At 44.3% G+C, this 18,606-nt stretch overlaps 1 protein-coding gene across 3 annotated transcripts in view; it reads right to left on the reverse strand.

The window, feature by feature from the left end:
- Positions 1 to 18,606, reverse strand: part of SCAI (suppressor of cancer cell invasion) — a 175,882-nt gene that overhangs the window by 93,376 nt on the left and 63,900 nt on the right. For all 3 annotated transcript variants that reach the window (XR_012234999.1, XM_073590731.1, XM_073590732.1), the window contains exons 3-10: positions 13,790 to 13,885; positions 13,152 to 13,238; positions 9,305 to 9,403; positions 7,182 to 7,278; positions 7,000 to 7,098; positions 6,205 to 6,357; positions 2,775 to 2,876; positions 2,383 to 2,484 (exon numbers count right to left, since the gene is read on the reverse strand). Coding sequence is in view for 2 of the 3 variants with exons in the window: in XM_073590731.1 (XP_073446832.1) it covers positions 2,383 to 2,484; positions 2,775 to 2,876; positions 6,205 to 6,357; positions 7,000 to 7,098; positions 7,182 to 7,278; positions 9,305 to 9,403; positions 13,152 to 13,238; positions 13,790 to 13,885 (835 nt within the window). In the remaining variant the exon portion in view is untranslated. The remainder of the gene's footprint in view (positions 1 to 2,382; positions 2,485 to 2,774; positions 2,877 to 6,204; positions 6,358 to 6,999; positions 7,099 to 7,181; positions 7,279 to 9,304; positions 9,404 to 13,151; positions 13,239 to 13,789; positions 13,886 to 18,606) is intronic.

The raw sequence follows: 18,606 nt of genomic DNA on the forward strand, positions 1-18,606 counted from the left end.
GAAATTCAAAGTGAGGTGACCGCCGCCATGCTGTGGAGGGGTAGGACTGCCAGGGCCTCTGGAGGGTGCGCTGTGCAGGGGGAGGATGGGGACATACTTATCTGCAAAGTGAGTCCGACTCCTCTTCATAGATGAGGATCACGTCAGGAGCCCTCCGGAGAGGGTCCTGGAAATGAAGGTCCTCCTTCCCGCACAGTCTCCGGACGGTGCAGAAGACGGCATCAACCCCTTTGCAGAAAGGGGGAAAGCCACCACCTCTCAGCCCTCTCCGAGGAGAGAGGTGAGGAGGGGAAAGGTAAGAACTGGCCACCAAGGGTCGCCCTGAAACACCCATAAGGGTGACAGGGGACGAAGTCTTGCCTGCAGGTCCGAGAGTGGGCTATGTGGGTGACACCACACTGCTCTCTCGGTCGCATAATGTGGGAAAACAAGGTGAGAATTGCACCCTGTTACCCTAGTGAGGAATATGGAAAACAAAAGATTAAAAAACACACACAAAACCTGTAAAAAGAAAACACTGCGGATCTGGTGTTAGATCCAGGTCCGCCTCCTATCAGACACCAAGCAAAAACTGAGTTGCCTTGTGCCTGTCAGTGGGTGTATTATACTGCTGAGGAGGGACTATTTTTTTCCTTATTTGCATAGTATCCACCTCCTAGCGACACCAGCGTACACCCATGGTAACCTGTGTCCCCCAATGAAGCGAGAAAGAAAGGTCATTGCTAAAGAAGCTGGCTGTTCACAGAGTACTGTATCCAAGCATATTAATGGAAAGCTGAGTGGAAGGAAAAAGCTGCACAAGCAACCGGGATAACCGCAGCCTTGAAAGGAATATTAAGAGAACGCCATTCAAAAATTTAGGGGAGATTCACAAGGAGTGGACTGCTGCTGGAGTCATTGCTTCAAGAGCCACCACACACAGACGTATCCAGGACATGGGCTACAAGTGACGCATTCCTTGTGTCATCCACTCATGACCAATCGACAACGCCAGAAGTGTCTTACCTGGGCCAAGGAGAACTGGACTGTTGCTCAGTGGTCCAAGGTGTTGTTTTCAGATGAAAGTAAATTTGGTATTTCATTTGGAAATCAAGGTCCCAGAGTCTGGAGGAAGAGTGGAGAGGCCACAATCCAAGCTGCTTGAGGTCTAGTGTGAAGTTTCCACAATCAGTGATGGTTTGGGGAGCCATGTCATCTGCTGGTGTAGGTCCACTGTGCTTTATCAAGACCAAAGTCAGTGCAACCGTCTACCAGGAAATTTTAGAGCACTACATGCTTTCCTCTGCTGACAAGCTTATTGGAGATGGAAATGTCATTCTCCAGCAGGACTTGGCACCTCTCCACACTGACAAAAGTACCAATACCTGGTTCATAAACAGTATCACTGTCCTTGATTGGCCAGCAAACTCGCCTGACCTTAACCCCATAGACGATCTATGGAGTATTTTCAAGAGGAAGATGAGAGACACCAGACCCAACAATGCAGATGAGCTGAAGGCTTCTATCAAAGCAACCTGGGCTTCCATAACACCTCAGCAGTGCCACAGGCTGATCGCCTCCATGCCACACCGCATTGATGCAGTAATTGATGCAATAGGAGCCCCGACCAAGTATTAAGTGCATTTACTGAATATACATTTCAGTAGGCCAACATTTCAGATTTTAAAATTATTTTTCCAGCTGGTATTAAGTATTCCAATTTACTGAGATAATGACTTTTGGGTTTTCATTAGCTGTAAGCCATAATCTTCAACATTAACTGAAATAAACACGTGAAATAGATCACTCTGTTTGTAATGACTACATAATACAGGAGTTTCACTTTTCGTATTGAAGAACTGAAATAAATTAACTTTTTGTTGATATTCTAGTTTAGTGAGAAGCACCTGTATATTGATTGGTCGGGAACTCATTCCCAACCATGACGTATATATACTGCAAATGTAGGGAAGGGGATAAAAGCATGTAGACCCGAAAATGTGCATGATACAGACAAATCAGGCTTGTAATCTGGTGCAAATACAACTTTTTAAAGTAGTCATTTTGGCTGGAGATAAAATTGGAGTCAAAAGAAATGAGAAATATAAAAGGATTTTTACTTTGGAGAAAGTGGAGCAAAAGACGCCATTCTGGTATGGACACTGACTAAGAAAAATGGAGAAGCGAGTTTAAAGGGACCCTCTGAGAAACACAAGGGTGAAAATCCAGCTATTTTTTTTCCTGCAGGAAGAAAGGAGCTCGTCCTACACGAAAGTCATAGATAAACCGTCCCTTTTTATGGGCCCGTGCCACGACTGTGGCAGCTTCATCAGCCATTATTACATTGCTGCTCAGAAAATAACGCCCCACACGTGTGTAAAGGTAACCTAAACAAGCACGAACCTTGAAAGATGCTGCAAGGAAGGTGTATAGCTGACTGAACGTTGGCTTATAGAGAAGATACTTATGGGGGTTCTCTCTTTTTGTCGGCTTCTCTGCAGGATCCTGTAAAACCAATTTGGCACTGGTAAGAAGAAAAAAAATCCACCAATATATAATGCATGTGTCTAAGACTCTGTTCACACTAGCATCATGGCTTTAATTTATAAAGAAAAGCTACGACAGCTACACTAGATCAGATCATCAGAAACCAGTGTACACTGATTAATCCCAGCGACTTTAATCCATTTCATGCAGTCAAAACTTTGACAGAAACCCCAAAACCGCAGTGTGAACAGAGACAAGAGCTCTATGATAAAGGACACAGTCGCCACAGTAAGAGACTGGTGAGATACCTGCAATCCTGGTTTATTCATTTGTGAGGTCAGATTCATCGGTTCTCTCTCCAGAGCTTGCAGCATTCGGAACATGTCGATCGTCAGCTCGCTGAACTTCACCTTCATAGAAACAAGAGAAAGAAAAAATCCTAAGCAAAATAAAAACCAGTAAATTTGTCCTGGTTTTACTTTTTTTTTCCTCTCTAAGAACAGTCAACCAATGGGATCCAACAGATGCAAAATTGTGCAATCATCTCTAATTTAAAGGGAGCCTTGTCTTTCCAAATCAATAATAGTAAAAAAAAAAAAAAAAAAAATTATATATATATATATATATAATAATATATAATATATATATATATATATATATATCACACATACATACACTCTAGAACACCTGTAATATAGCTTTCAGTGATGTCATTGCCATAAAAATACAAATGAGGGGGCTTTGTTGCATATTCGGTGTGTGTACTGAGCACTTAGTGATATCTTGATTGACAGTGCTCAACAGAGCTTTGCCTGAACTCTTCTCCGCCAGGTCTGATCACAGGCTCCTGTCTGTAGTGCGGAAGCAGCAGACAGGAGCTAGCAATGACGAAGAGTGAGGCTGCAGTGTGTCTGAAAGTGCAGAGCTGCTGATTACCATATCTACACTGCTCAAAAAAAAAAAATAAAGGAAACACTTAAACAGAATATAACTCCAAGTAACTCAAACGTCTGTGAAATCAAACTGTCCACTTAGGAAGCAACACTGATTGACAATCTATTTCACATGCTGTTATGCAAATGGAATAGACAACAGATGGAAATTATTGGCAATTATCAAGAGACCCTCAAAGGAGTGGTTCTGCAGGTGAGGACCCCAGACCACATCTCAGTATCAATGCTTTCTGGCTGATGTTTTGGTCACTTTTGAATGTTGGTTTTGCTTTGACACTCGTGGTAGCATGAGAAGGACTCTACAACCCACACAAGTGGCTCAGGTAGTGCAGCTCATCCAGGATGGCACATCAATGCGAGCCGTGGCAAGAAGGTTTGCTGTGTCTGTCAGCGTAGTGTCCAGAGGCTGGAGGCACTACCAGGAGACCGGCCGGTACACCATGAAACGTGGAGGGGGCTGTAGGAGGGCAACAACCCAGCAGTAGGACTGCTACCTCCGCCTTTGTGCAAGGAGGAACAGGAGGAGCACTGCCAGAGCCCTGCAAAATGACCTCCAGGAGGCCATAAGTGTGCATGTGTCTGCATAAACTGTCAGAAATCAACTCCATGAGGATGGTCTGAGTGCCCGACGTCCACAGATGGGGGTTGTGCTCACAGCTCAACACTGTGCAGGACGCTTGGCATTTGCCACAGAACACCAGGATTGGCAAATTCACCACTGGCGCCCTGTGCTCTTCACAGATGAAAGCAGGTTCACACTGAGCACGTGACAGACGTGACAGTCTGGAGACGCCGTGGAGAGCAGTCTGCTGCCTGCAACATCCTTCAGCATGACCGGTTTGGCAGTAGGTCAGTAATGGTGTGGGGTGGCATTTCTTAGAAGGGCCGCACAGCCCTCCATGTACTCGCCAGAGGTAGCCTGACTGCCATTAGGTACTGAGAGTAGATCCTCAGACCCCTTGTGAGTGCTGGTGCAGTTGGCTCTGGGTTCCTCCTAATGAAGGACAATGCAAGACCTCATGTGGCTGGAGTGTGTCAGCAGTTCTTGCAAGATGAAGACATTGAAGCTATGGACAGGCCCGCCCATTTCCCAGACCTAAATCCCATTGAGCACATCTGGGACATCATGTCTCGCTCCATCCACCATCACGTTGCACCACAGACTGTCCAGGAGTTGGCAGATGCTTTAGTCCAGGTCTGGGAGGAGATCCCATAGGAGACCATCTTCCGCCTCATCAGGAGCATGCCCAGGCGTTGTAGGGAGGTTATTCAGGCACTTGGAGGCCACACACACTACTGAGCATCTTTTCCTTGTCATGAGGCATTTCCACTGAAGTTGGATCAGCCTGTAATTTGATTTTCCACTTTGATTTTGAGTTTCATTCCAAATCCAGACCTCCATGCGATATTCATTTTGATTTACATTGAAAAGAGGATTATGAGAAGAAAAATGGGAAGCACAAGCTTCTATGTGTAGTAGTTAGTTTCCAAAGGTATATAACTCACTGTGAATACACTTAACTATTTGGTGTCTTGAGATTGGATCTACCTGCACTATCCCTGAATCACTCCATTCCGCTTTCCATTCAGTTTGCTGCAACGATCTGGGAACTAGTGAGCACTGGACAGTGCTTTCATAGGCTATAACACTTGGTGAATGTTTTTCTCAGCAATGTGCGCTCTCCTGAAGGATCATGATGGAACTTGATATTCAAATTCAAGAATGAATTTTATTTTTAATTCAAACTAGAACACAACCGGTTTCGACTTCTTAGAGTCTTCCTCAGGTATGTCAAGCATAGCATCCTTCAGGAGCACACATTGCTGGGAAAAACATTCACCAAGTTTGATTTATATTGATAGTTATGTTTTATTGTTCTGAACATATTCCACTATGCAATGAATACAAATTTGCAACTGGAATATTTCATTCAGAGATATCTAGGATGTGGCATTTTATTGTTCCCTTTATTTTTTTGAGCAGTGTATATTGACCAAGCTGAACTCAATCAGAAGCGCTGCACTCTCACATGGTCACTGGCCACTCACAGGATCATTGCCGGCTTTCATCGCTCCTGTCTGTGGCGGCCGCTCAGCACCGTACTGCAAACATGAGCAGGCAATACAATTTTATAAGTGCAGCTGCAGAGTTCACACAGTATTTTTATGCTAACTAAACTAGTAAAATCTCTACCACAGGTATGCTTTTTATAGGAGCCATAGCCCCAACAAACCTGTACAAGTGGTTTAGGATGTATTTTGATTGTGACAAATTCCCTTTAAAAAGCAAATTCATAAGCATCAAAAGCAAACTATTTAAAGAGAGAAATTTGTAATATTGTCCTCGGGGCACAGCATTATGGCATCTCGGCAGATATCCATTTAGGCAGAAATTGGACCATCATGTGACGCACGGAATGGCCAAGGGTCTCCAGACCCAAACTTGACAGCCTATTTCGTGCTTATGAGACTGTTGAGTTTGCGTAAGGAGACATCTACGGCTAGTACGTAAATCACAGACGAATGTAGCCTTACATGGGGCAATGTGCTTAGATGGCTGTCGGATGATGGTTCAGCCGGCAACCATCTCACAGGGGAGCTCTCATACACAAAAGAGCTTTCTTATGTTCTCCAAGAGAGCCACTGCCAGACATCACTGGCGGCAGATCATCACAAGGAGAATAAAAAGATCAGCAGTTGAAGATCAGACAGGATCCTTAACTTCCACTTCTGCACGTTTATCGGGTGGAGGTCTTTCCAGGTAGCACTAATGTGAAGTTCTCACCTGATTATTGCAGTTGCCAATGATGAGAGCATCAGCAAGCATTAACTGTCCGACAACCATGCCCTGCTCCAGCATGGGTCCTGTGCCCTCCGCCAATCGATTGGAGATTATTACAATGGTGTTGTCATCATTTAGAACCATCACGGGGTCTGCCTGCCACCGGAGAGAAGCAGAAGATTAGGTGAAAAGTGCAGCTCTATCATGTGGAAATGTCTAAACTTGCTGAGCAGATGACTCTGCAGCGACAAAGCCATTAAACGTGAAATATTTTTGAGATGGAGTCTCGGGAGAGACGACGTGAAGGCCACGTGAAATAAACCAGCGTGACCCAATCATGAGGGAATAATCAGAGAAGCCTTGGAACTTGCAGTCAGTTCATCAGCCGGTGCCGGCTACCACTTCATTATTTAGATTAAATGTAAATGAGATGCCATGCTGAAAGAATCTCGGGAGGAAAACAAGGATTCTTCGTGTACTGGATACGTTCTTTGAAGCCGGAACGAGTAAACGATCTGCAACTTTTTACTCTGAGGCTCGTGCATAATGTATAACCTGGCCAGTCTAAATATTGCATTTGTTCCCCTCGGAGCACATCTTGGACTCAAACCGGTGATTAGGAAGGAGCCATTTTCCTAGCGTTAAATGCATGCAACCGGTCACCAGATGATAGGGCTAAAGTAGACAAGATGGGCTGGTCTACATGCAATGTAAGACACATTTCATTAATGATCGGGCTAAAGTGGCAAGACATTTTATTAGGAAGCCGTGGTCAGTGATCTAGGAAATATACGGAACCTCGATAAATGCAGCTACTTCTTGGAGAACCAGATTCCACTCCAACTGGTCCTCAGTATTGAAGCGATGGGTGTAGTCCTCAATTTCATCTGACAGTTCCTAAGGTGCAAACATCAATGATGAGAAAGCGTCGTTTGATGCCGAAGGAAATGGACCATTAAAATGAAGAGTCCATCAATTACCTTCACTAGGTCTTTAACAACGTCCATTTTATTTAGCAAGAGGCAGACAACGATAAAGCGAGCGTAGTACCGCAACTTCTTTACAACCAGCTCAGGCCTGAAAGACAATGACAGCGATCACTTATATCACTTGTTGCAACTTTACCCTTTTATCCAAGTAACATTTTGTTTGGATGTTGAAAGAAAATAAATGGGAGCAGGATATTATCGTGGGGCTGTGCAGACGGAAAGCTCACTTTCATGTACGACGTAGGACGGTGTTGTCAGACCGAAAAGTCCGTACTAGAGAGCCGATGGGTCAGGCTTCATAAAAGAGCTGGTCGGTCAATTTGCCAAACATCCACCCTTCCCCCCATGTATTTGTATACATCGTCCAGAGTTATCCACATGTCCATCAAAGCCTCCACAGTAATCCATCCTGACAATGTCAGCGGCTCAAGGGCCGCTGACTGTAATGACTGTCAATGAGCAGAAAACCTATGCTGGAGCCAGACACTACATAGTTCTAAAACTGACAAGTGGTAGTTAAAGCAAGGTGATGAGTCACGGAGTGGGATGAGGTCCAGAGCAAATAGTATATTTAAAAAAAAAAAAAAAAAAAAACAGCGGCTGTAGAAAACAAATTTTACTAAATAGAATTGGTGCAAATCGGTTCACAAGAGGCAGCACAGTGACCATTGGGCAAGAGCTCAGCTAACGGATCTTACTTGATGGCATCCGTGGCTCTTTTGATTAGCTGGCCTGGTGTGATGCACATGCGATATCGCTCCAGGCCGGGTAATCAAAAGAAGAACATCAGGTAATAGGTTGTTCGCTGGGCTACCATATGGCGGCCACCAGACTATTGCAATTGATTTGCACAAACCCTAGTAATAAAGCCTACATGCATCCAGCAGGCATTACTATTGGCTCAGTGTGGCTATGTGTTAGTAGATAAAAGACCCCTGTGCCACGCCAGTATGGATTAGATGACGTTGAGAGGTGGCCATGGATGTGTGCGACCTTCTTCAATCAGGGTTATGAAAGCTGCAAAACTCTACAAAAGTGATCAAAGTCGGGTCCATTTTGCAAAAACTAAATAGGGATAATGTAAAGCCCATTCTTACGAGTTAATTCCTATCATTCATTTACGGTATAGACTTTCAATATGCCAGAGAAGTCTCAGATGGCAAAACACCTTGGGATGACAACACGGTCCTTGGACCTGGAAAGTGTCATGGTTAGGACATGGTTAATGTCCTGTTCTCACAGGGTTAACTTTTGCTGGCCTCTCTTTGGATCTGGGAGGGGTATTTATACTCACTCCAAACTAGCATTCTCTGTCAGTTATACTGCTGTTCTGGTGTGTCTGACCCCTGGTGTGCGTGTACTCTGCGTTGTTTGTTTGCTTCCCGTGTATGACCCGGCTTGTTCCTTCACTCTGTACTCCGTCTCTCGTTTTGGTACCATTGTCTTTTCTGGTTCTGACCTCCTGGCTTGGCTATCGTTACTCCGTTACAGTTTACCCCTATTGTACCGTCTATTGCCCATTCTGGTTTTCTGATCCATTGCTACGTCCTGACTATCCATTCTGTCTAATGCTTTGGTACTGTATTGCTATCTCGTGCTTTGACCTCCGCTTGATCTGGTTTCTGTCTATGCCCCTTGATAACATTGTCCTGTAGTTACCCTTCTAGGAGTTTCCCTGCAGTTCCTAGCTGCGCCGAGCTTAGGCCACGCCCCCAGCAGTCACATGATTCAGGTCCTGGAGCATGCATTGTCACCACTGCTGCCCGCACCGCAGGTATCTTTGTGCACAGTCTTTGTACTCAGGACACGCGCTCTGGCTCAGTGAGCAAGTGCGGTGTTCCTGACAGAAAGGTTGTGCTGCATGGGGGATATGTAGACTTAATAGTTTTACTACATATTAGGTGAAATCCTTTGATATGCACATTGAGATTGAGAAGTATCAGATGCAAGCCTGAATTCTGCAGATACCGGAAAAAAAACAACCTAATTCCAACCCCTAGAGGGCAGTACTGATGCGCTAAAAACGGTTCACATCAATATCATAAGAAATGACTGATATGACATTAATAAATGCATCAATGGCATGGAGCATCGGCAGAAGGTGTGGGGCTTACCTATCCTCCTTGGTGACCTGGGAATAATAGGATCGCTGTCTTATTGCAGAGTAGAAGGAGAACGCTTCATTAAGGTAACTGGTCTCTGACGTACGAAGACTGGAAGAGAAGCAAGATGACATTCACTCACACGGGTATCATGTATCACAGTCACATCAACATCTCTGCCTCCAATCATTAAAGAGGGTTGTCCAACATGTGAAGAACATGGTGCCAATGATAAAAAAAAAAGAAAAAAAAAAAAAGAAGAATATTCACCCAACCTAACCCCCATGGATCCACTATAATGGTCAGTACTGGTAGAGCACGCGTCCTACTCGATCACCTGATCAGCGCAGTGTCAGAAGCACCTCTAATGAGTCCGTCCCGCAGAAGCCCAACATGGCGGCCTACTCTGCACTCCACAAATGACTGTGGACTAACCATTAACGGGGATCAGGCACAATGGAGTCTAATTACAAGAGTCCTCCCGCAAGAGAGAAGCCCATACCAGAGCTGTCGCTTATTCGCCATATTTTGCCCCCTCCTCCCAAAAAACATATAAGCTTGTTCAGCCACCTCATGTACAGTCATGGCCAAAAGTTTAGAGAATGACATGCTTTATTTTTTCTAATGGCAATTTGCATATACTCCAGAATGTTATAAAGAGTGATCAGCTTAACAGCAATTACTTGCAAAGTCAATATTTGCCTAGAAAATTAACTTTATCCCCCAAAACACATTTCAACATCATTGCAGCCTTGCCTTAAAAGGACCAGCTAACATCGTTTCAGTGATTGCTCCATTAACACAGGTGTGGGTGTTGATGAGGACAGGGCTGGAGATCAATCTGTCATGATTAAGAATGACACCACTGGACACTTTAAAAGGAGGCTGGTGCTTGGCATCATTGTTTCTCTTCTGTTAACCATGGTTATCTCTAAAGAAACACGTGCAGTCATCATTGCACTGCACAAAAATGGCCTAACAGGGAAGAGTATCGCAGCTAGAAAGATTGCACCTCGGTCAACAATCTATCGCATCATCAAGAACTTCAAGGAGAGAGGTTCCCTTGTTGCCAAAAAGGCTCCAGGGCGCCCAAGACAGACCAGCAAGCGCCAGGACCGTCTCTTAAAAGTGTTTCAGCTGCGGATCGGGCTTCCAGCAGTGCAGAGCTTGCTCAGGAATGGCAGCAGGCAGGTGTGAGTGCATCTGCACGCACTGTGAGGTGGAGACTCTTGGAGCAAGGCCTGGTCTCAAGGAGGGCAGCAAAGAAGCCACTTCTCTCCAGAAAAAACATCATGGACAGACTGATATTCTGCAAGAGGTACAGGGAGTGGACTGCTGAGGACTGGGGTAAAGTCATTTTCTCTGATGAATCCCCTTTTCGATTGTTTGGGACATCTGGAAAACGGCTTATTCGGAGAAGACCAGGTGAGCGCTACCACCAGTCTTGTCTCATGCCAACTGTCAAGCATCCTGAAACCATTCATGTGTGGGGTTACTTCTCAGCCAAGGGAATGGGCTCTCTCTCAGTCTTGCCTAAGGCTGGTTTCACATTAGCGCTTTTTAAGCGCACGCACGGCCGGGGGTAGCTCCGCCCCCGAGCCGGCTCTCTGCCCGGCGTGCCCGCCCCTTGCTTGTAGCGCCGCCTCCTAGCGCACAGCGGCGCCTGCGATCGGCACACCCTATCTTTAGCATAGGGTGCGCATATCGTGCGCAGGCCGTGCGCTAGTTGCGCTTTGACCTGCGCTGTTTTGACGGTGCGCCGTGCGCGCCAAAATCAAACTTTTCGGATTTTGGCGCGCACGGCGCACCGTCAAAAGTGCGCAGCGCAGGTCAAAGCGCAACTAGCGCACGGCCTGCGCACGATCTGCGCACCCTATGCTAAAGATAGGGTGCGCCGATCGCAGGCGCCGCTGTGCGCTAGGAGGCGGCGCTACAAGCAAGGGGCGGGCACGCCGGGCAGAGAGCCGGCTCGGGGGCGGAGCTACCCCCGGCCGTGCGTGCGCTTAAAAAGCACTAATGTGAAACCAGCCTAAAAACACAGCCATGAATAAAGAACGGTACCAGAATGTCCTCCAAGAGCAACTTCTCCCAACCGTCCAAGAGCAGTTTGGCGATCAACAATGCCTTTTTCAACATGATGGCGCACCTTGCCATAAAGGAAAGGTGATAACTAAATGGCTCAGGGAACAAAACAGAGATTTTGGGACCATGGCCTGGAAACTCCCCAGATCTTAATCCCATTGAGAACTTGTGGTCAATCATCAAGAGACGGGTGGACAAACAAAAACCTTCAAATTCAGACAAAATAAAAGCATTGATTTTGCAAGAATGGACTGCTATCAGACAGGATTTGATCCAGAAGTTGATTGAGAGCATGCCAGGGAGAATTGCTGAGGTCCTGAAGAAGGGTCAACACTGCAAATATTGACTTGCTGCATTAACTCATTCTAACTGTCAATATAACCTTTTGCTACTCATAATATGATTGTCAGATTTTTTTTATCACATACAGAAATATAATTGCAATCACACACAAATATAATTGCAAACACACATAAAAACCAGAGGGCAGCAGATCATGTGAAAATATAATTTGTGTCATTCTCTAAACTTCTGGCCATGACTGTATACAGCTAGTTTTAGCACTGGGATGAATGACATATCTAACATATAATGCACACGGCCTCAAAAAGTAGGAAAGCATGCCGCCTGAGGCAAGGGCCTGATGAATGTTGCGCGTTTGGCTGTGACCATCACTGATATTACATAACATGATGCTTTCAAACGGCATCTTAAAAAAAAAGGAAACAGGGTCACAAATGTCTTAGAAGTCAATATCACCCCCATTAAAGACCCGTGTCATAGGACTTCAGATATAAAGCCAAACCAGAATCTTCTCTAAAAACAAAAGACCTCCATCTGCAGTTGTTTCTGGATTTTTGCCCCTTATCAGTGTAAAGCAGTAGATTTAATGGCAGGGTGAGAGGCCACTGACTGGAAGACACCCGTACTCTTCCTGTGTGAAGACTTTCTCTGCAAGGAGAATCTCCAGGACTACAATATCATAAGGGATCTTCTCCAATAGAAACCTAACCTCCTAAATTACATGTCATCACAAAACAGTGTTATGGACGCCAGGGCTCCCTGCCAACCCTGTAAGGACAATATGGTCAAATGAGGCTTACGGCTCGTTAACAAAGGATTTGGTGTGGATGGCGTAGCAAAGAGGACTAGCCTTCCCGTCATTCATGCATGCCCGCTTCCTGTGCCAAAACGGTATTGACCAAGATGATCCTTCATGAAGGAAACGTCTGTGTGGCTTTTGGGATTTCAGCTTTGGGCAGGGCCTGTGACGCCCAGGAACAAGAACTTGTCAGTGGGGATCATTTTGTTGGAGGCCTGCCAGCTTATGAACTGTTTTAAAGGTCTGTGTTTGGCTTGCCAGGAACCAGTGCATTTTGTGAAGGCGCTGGGCAACGACAAACCCTACAAGCTTCTAGGACATACTGCGAAAGCATGTGAGTCCTGCTCCCTCCACCCACAGACAGTGATTGACAGCCGTTCGTGTATAAACAGAGCTGTCAATCACTGTGTGGGTGGAGGGAACAGGACTCACAGGCTTCTTATTCATTTCAATGGTACCATCTATTCTAATAGCGACCAAAAAAATAAATCAATTTACGAATATGGCCGACTTAATTCTCTTTCTCTGAGCAGGCGCCAAATTAAATGCACTGCAGCTTTCATGCCATACAAAAATCCTCAAAATATAGACTGCAATGTGTAAATCAGTGAATGCCTTATGATTTTTTTTTTTTTTTTTTTTTTTTACATTTGGTCACTTTAATTAGATACTTACTAGTAGTGGTAATACAACTGACCGATCTTCGAGGCAATTTCTCCAATCTGCCAACGCTTCAGGCCATATCGATTGTCAAGGACTTGCCTATAAGAAGGGACAAAAATTTGTCAAAAAAAAACAAAAAAACTTTGAAATGATATAATATAATCCAAACCCCGGATTGTGCCCAGATAATTTGCCTGCCTTCAGCTGCACTTCTATCAGAAAGTCCTCATTCGGAGTACAGCTGATGGCAGTGATGGGCACGCATCCGATTCCTCCTCGGAGTGTCCTGCTTCCTAACAAGCTCCTGCAGCAGCTGATCCCCACAGTTTGTGACACAGGTGCTGAACTGACCCACCACTGCAATCATCTGTACTCCACATGAGCATGTTCAGATATCAATGCACCTGAAGGGCAGAAAAAGACTGGGGAAAAGCAGGAAACCATTTACATGCATTTTAGGTTTCAGAAATGAAGACAAATTCTCTAATAAAGTAATTTCCTAAGTGTTATAACTTATCATGCTGGAGTGAAAAAAAAAAAAAAAAAAAAAAAAAAAAAAAAAAGGGGCAACAAAAATGTTATTCCCATAAACATTCACATGCAGGTGCCATTTTTAGGACATGGGTCAATGTCCACAGCTATAATGTTACCTGTGCTGCTGCTGGAACTTCCAAAGCTTTGTATACACATCAAATGTCCTTCCGAAATACGACTGCCATTGTTTCTGTCCGTATTGGGGTAAATCCCTACAAAACCGGATCACATTAGCTCAAATGCATTTTTCAAAAGGTCATGAGAAAAACCCGGCAGCGAAAAATAACTGTAGTCAAGGTAAAAAAAAAACAATATTTATTTTCCAGCAAATAATGAAACTGATGGAGCAGATTAGAATACATTGCATCCGACACAATGAAGATATCAGGGTGACGCCGTGACGCTTGCACCTCCCGGCTCACAGCACAGAAATGTGGAACTAATGGGCTGTGGAATGAGACGATACCCTTGGCCAACGATGCTGCCCCTCCCATATAAAGGACATTGAGGAGTGCGGCACGCTACCTGAGCTCCGGCAGCAAACGAGGAAGACTATGATTATCCGTGTGCTTCACCTGCTGCATTTTTTAATTATTTTTTGGCCGGAGGGACCCATGTTACCCTCTCTGGGACGCAGATTTCCTAGCACATTCTCAGCATGTTTTGATTGGCAATGTCCTCCATCTCTGCCGGCACAAGGCGGCCCGGCGCTGTCATTCAGCACAGCCCCCTGCAGTGAGATTTCCATGGAAACAGGCTGCCACTGTGACTAGTTCCCCAAAAGCCTTAACACCCCCCCCCACAATACCTTCCGTTACAGTAAAATTAGCTTTACCCACAGTGTGCCACAATCGCACACAGGATGCAAAGACGTTTTCTATCATTTGGTGACCATTGGAAACGTGTTTTTTACCTTCTGCACAATGGGAACAATTATAACAGTATAATGCTCTAAAAGGGAATGTCCAGTGAACACAAGTCTTACTGGAAAAATCGTCGTCATCCCCATAGGAAAAGATGGGAGCGGCAGTCAAGCAAGCGCACTGCCACTCCACTGTTAAGGGGATAAAAGTTTCCTATTCTGCCAATTAGGGGGCTCTTGATTTGCACCTAAGAATTACTTTCACCAAACAACCCTTTTATATTTGCACTGTAATGCAAAAATAAAAACTAAAAAAAGTTGAACAAAAAAAAAAAAAATGTTGAGAATATTTGATTCTGTGTCTCTATGCCACATTAAGCAACTTCCAATCATATTACACGAGATCTGTGCAGATCAGATTACTCCCAGGGTGAATGCATTATCATTATTGCCCGTTTTCAGCGTGACGTCACTACAGCGCATGCATGGTTTTAAACTGCACATGCGCCGTTGTGAGGCAAGGCTGGAGACGGACCGTGAAGAGGACTTAAATAATGGCGACACACTGATCGTGCGAATTATTAAGCAGAGATACTCAGGAAGTGAGCCAACGGAGGTCCAGTGCCAGGGGTTAGATTATCAGCAGCGGCAAGCAAATACTAAAGGTTGGGTATAAAGCAAAAAGTAAACTTAGAGGGGTTATTAAAAATAAAAAAAAAAAAAATATATATATATATATATATATATATATATATACACACACATATATATATATATATACACATACACACACTCACTGGCCACTTTATTAGGTACACCTGTCCAACTGTGTGTTAAGACTTAATTTCTAATCAGCCAATCACATGGCGGCAACTCAGTGCATTTAGGCATGTAGACATGGTCAAGACAATCTCCTGCAGTTCAAACCGAGCATCAGTATGGGGAAGAAAGGTGATTTGAGTGCCTTTGAACATGGCATGATTGTTGGTGCCAGAAGGGCTGGTCTGAGAATTTCAGAAACTGCTGATCTACTGGGATTTTCACGCACAACCATCTCTAGGGTTTACAGAGAATGGTCCGAAAAAGAAAAAAAATCCAGTGAGCGGCAGTTCTGTGGCCGGAAATGCCTTGTTGATGCCAGAGGTCAGAGGAGAATGGGCAGACTGGTTCGAGCTGATAGAAAGGCAACAGTGACTCAAATTGCCACCCGTTACAACCAAGGTAGGCAGAAGAGCATCTCTGAACGCACAGTGCGTCGAACTTTGAGGCAGATGGGCTACAGCAGCAGAAGACCACACTGGGTACCACTCCTCTCAGCTAAGAACAGGAAACTGAGGCTACAATTTGCACAAGCTCATCGAAATTGGACAGTAGAAGATTGGAAAAACGTTGCCTGGTCTGATGAGTCTCGATTTCTGCTGCGACATTCGGATGGTAGGGTCAGAATTTGGCGTAAACAACATGAAAGCATGGATCCATCCTGCCTTGTATCAACGGTTCAGGCTGGTGGTGGTGGTGTCATGGTGTGGGGAATTTTTTCTGGGCACTCTTTGGGCCCCTTGGTACCAATTGAGCATCGTTGCAACGCCACAGCCTACCTGAGTATTGTTGCTGACCATGTCCATCCCTTTATGACCACAATGTACCCAACATCTGATGGCTACTTTCAGCAGGATAATGCGCCATGTCATAAAGCTCGAATCATCTCAGATTGGTTTCTTGAACATGACAATGAGTTCACTGTACTCAAATGGCCTCCTCAGTCACCAGATCTCAATCCAATAGAGCATCTTTGGGATGTGGTGGAACGGGAGATTCGCATCAGGGATGTGCAGCCGACAAATCTGCGCCAACTGTGTGATGCCATCATGTCAATATGGTCCAAAATCTCTGAGGAATGCTTCCAGCACCTTGTTGAATCTCTGCCACGAAGAATTGAGGCAGTTCTGAAGGCAAAAGGGGGTCCAACCCCTTACTAGCATGGTGTACCTAATAAAGTGGCCAGTGAGTGAGTGAGTGAGTATATATATATATATATATATATATATATATATATATATATATATATATATATATATATATTAGAAGCAATGGAAAACACTTGTGTTGCAAATTACACCAAAATTCTGGTCTACTAATGTATACAAGATAAATACAAAACTTTTTTTTTAGTCAGCTGAGTGTACATTGTGGAGAGGGGGGGGAAGCAACAATCCTAAGCTGTTGATAATAGTAATGACAGAGCCTTCCGTCTGTTCATATTCCTGACTGTGGTTGAACTACATGGCATGCTTCAAGAGGACCTTTCAGTGGATTTTTTTTAGATACTGAATATGACCACCTAACCCAATCGCTGCATCTGCACTGATCCTGGGACAGTTTTTCTTTTTCTCCTGTGCCCTTCCATTCCAAAGTTAAGTCCCCTGGTAATAAAATGTTGTAAATTTTTCCTTCAGCCACCTGGGTGTCTAACACAGAACTTCTCAGTGTTTTGATTGGCCAGTGTGAGAGAGAAGGTGAACGCCCTCAGAAAAGTTCCGTGATCTACGTCCAGTTGGTAGAAGGGAAAATGTGCACCTTTATTTCCAGGGGGAATAACTTTGGCATAGAGGGGCAGACAAGAAAAAGAGAAACTGTTCCAGAATCAGTGAAGCCCTGGCTATCTGAAAAAGTACTCTGTTTAAATAAAAATAATCTAGTGAAAGGTCCACTTTAAGACAGATGAGTGCAGAAGACATAAAGGGGTCAATAGTTACAAGATAACCTTGTGATGGGAAGGAGCAGCTGTCAAATGATAGGAGTGGTTGTCATCTGACCTGCACAACGCTCCCAACAAGCACGAGAGATCTTCTAGGAGACATCCTTTCCTCAGTCCACTTTCCAGCTCTAAAGCTTTAAAACATTAGTGAATATTAACAAAGGCCCATTTTAAAGGGGTTCAATCTGTAGCCCAAGTGAGGGAAGAGTATGAAATTGAAATAGTGTGACATGGACCCCTTTTAGTTAAACCCCTATCGTTAAGGGAGTCGACCTTTCGGGAACACTTTCCTTTCCCACCACTTAAATGCATGTATTCGGTGCTAAAGCTTATTTTCTTCAATTGGGTTTCATTATAAATTTTGCCCAGTTTGCCTCCTATAGTCCCTGTGTTGAACTGTCTATTGCTGGCTGCAGAGTGAGTTAACTGAGAAACCATCAGTGAGCTCATTCAGATTGCCTAATGGGATAGTCTATAACGCTTATCCGCTTTTTTCTGAGCTCATTTCAGCTGATTTATGACCACATCAAAGTCAAAGTTGAATGTGCAGAGAAACAAAATAGTCTGTAAAAGACAAACTATGAAATATTTTAAAAAGGAACCCAAATGCAAAAATGATTTTTAGCCCTATATATAGGGGATATTCCCATTAACGCCTTCTATGGGGAGGTTTTCCTGTATTGCCATGGTATATAGTGCCACACTGTATTAGATCCCATAAGTTTTAAAATTGTCTGTGCTATTGCACATAATGAAAAACTGGACCAGTACATGCCAAAAAGGACATGCTTTTAGCATATATGCTGGATGAGTGGGGCTAATGGACATGTTTGGCATTTCAAAAGTGTGAACAGAGCCTTAAAATGATTATTCCCAACTTCATAGATGGATAGCGTTAGGGCTTTAAAAACAGTTTTGCAATTTACTACTTATTAAAATTTGAAGTTGTTCTAGAGATATTAACACTTCTTTACAACACGTTGCCTAGGAGACCGATCGCCGCTGCTGGCTGGCTTGTAAGAACTGCACTGCACCTGGCTGGGTGGCCTAAGGGGTAACAGAGCTGTGCTCCAATGATCCTGGACAGCTCCATAACTGTTCTAAAATATCAATGGAAAAAGAGCTTGTAAGCACTGCACACGTTCTGCTGTCTAGCAGCAGTGGTTGATCTCCAAGGCAACGGATTGTAAAAAAAAAAAAAAAAAAGAGTTAATATCTCAAGAACAGCTGAATATTTTAATAAGCAGTAAATTGCTTGAATTTACAAGTACTAGCCAACCATATCTATTTATGAAGATGTGAATGACCTTTTA

This window comes from Dendrobates tinctorius, unplaced genomic scaffold (genome assembly GCF_039654945.1).
Source record: "Dendrobates tinctorius isolate UK_male_01 unplaced genomic scaffold, ASM3965494v1 ptg000120l, whole genome shotgun sequence".
NCBI lineage: Eukaryota > Metazoa > Chordata > Amphibia > Anura > Dendrobatidae > Dendrobates > Dendrobates tinctorius.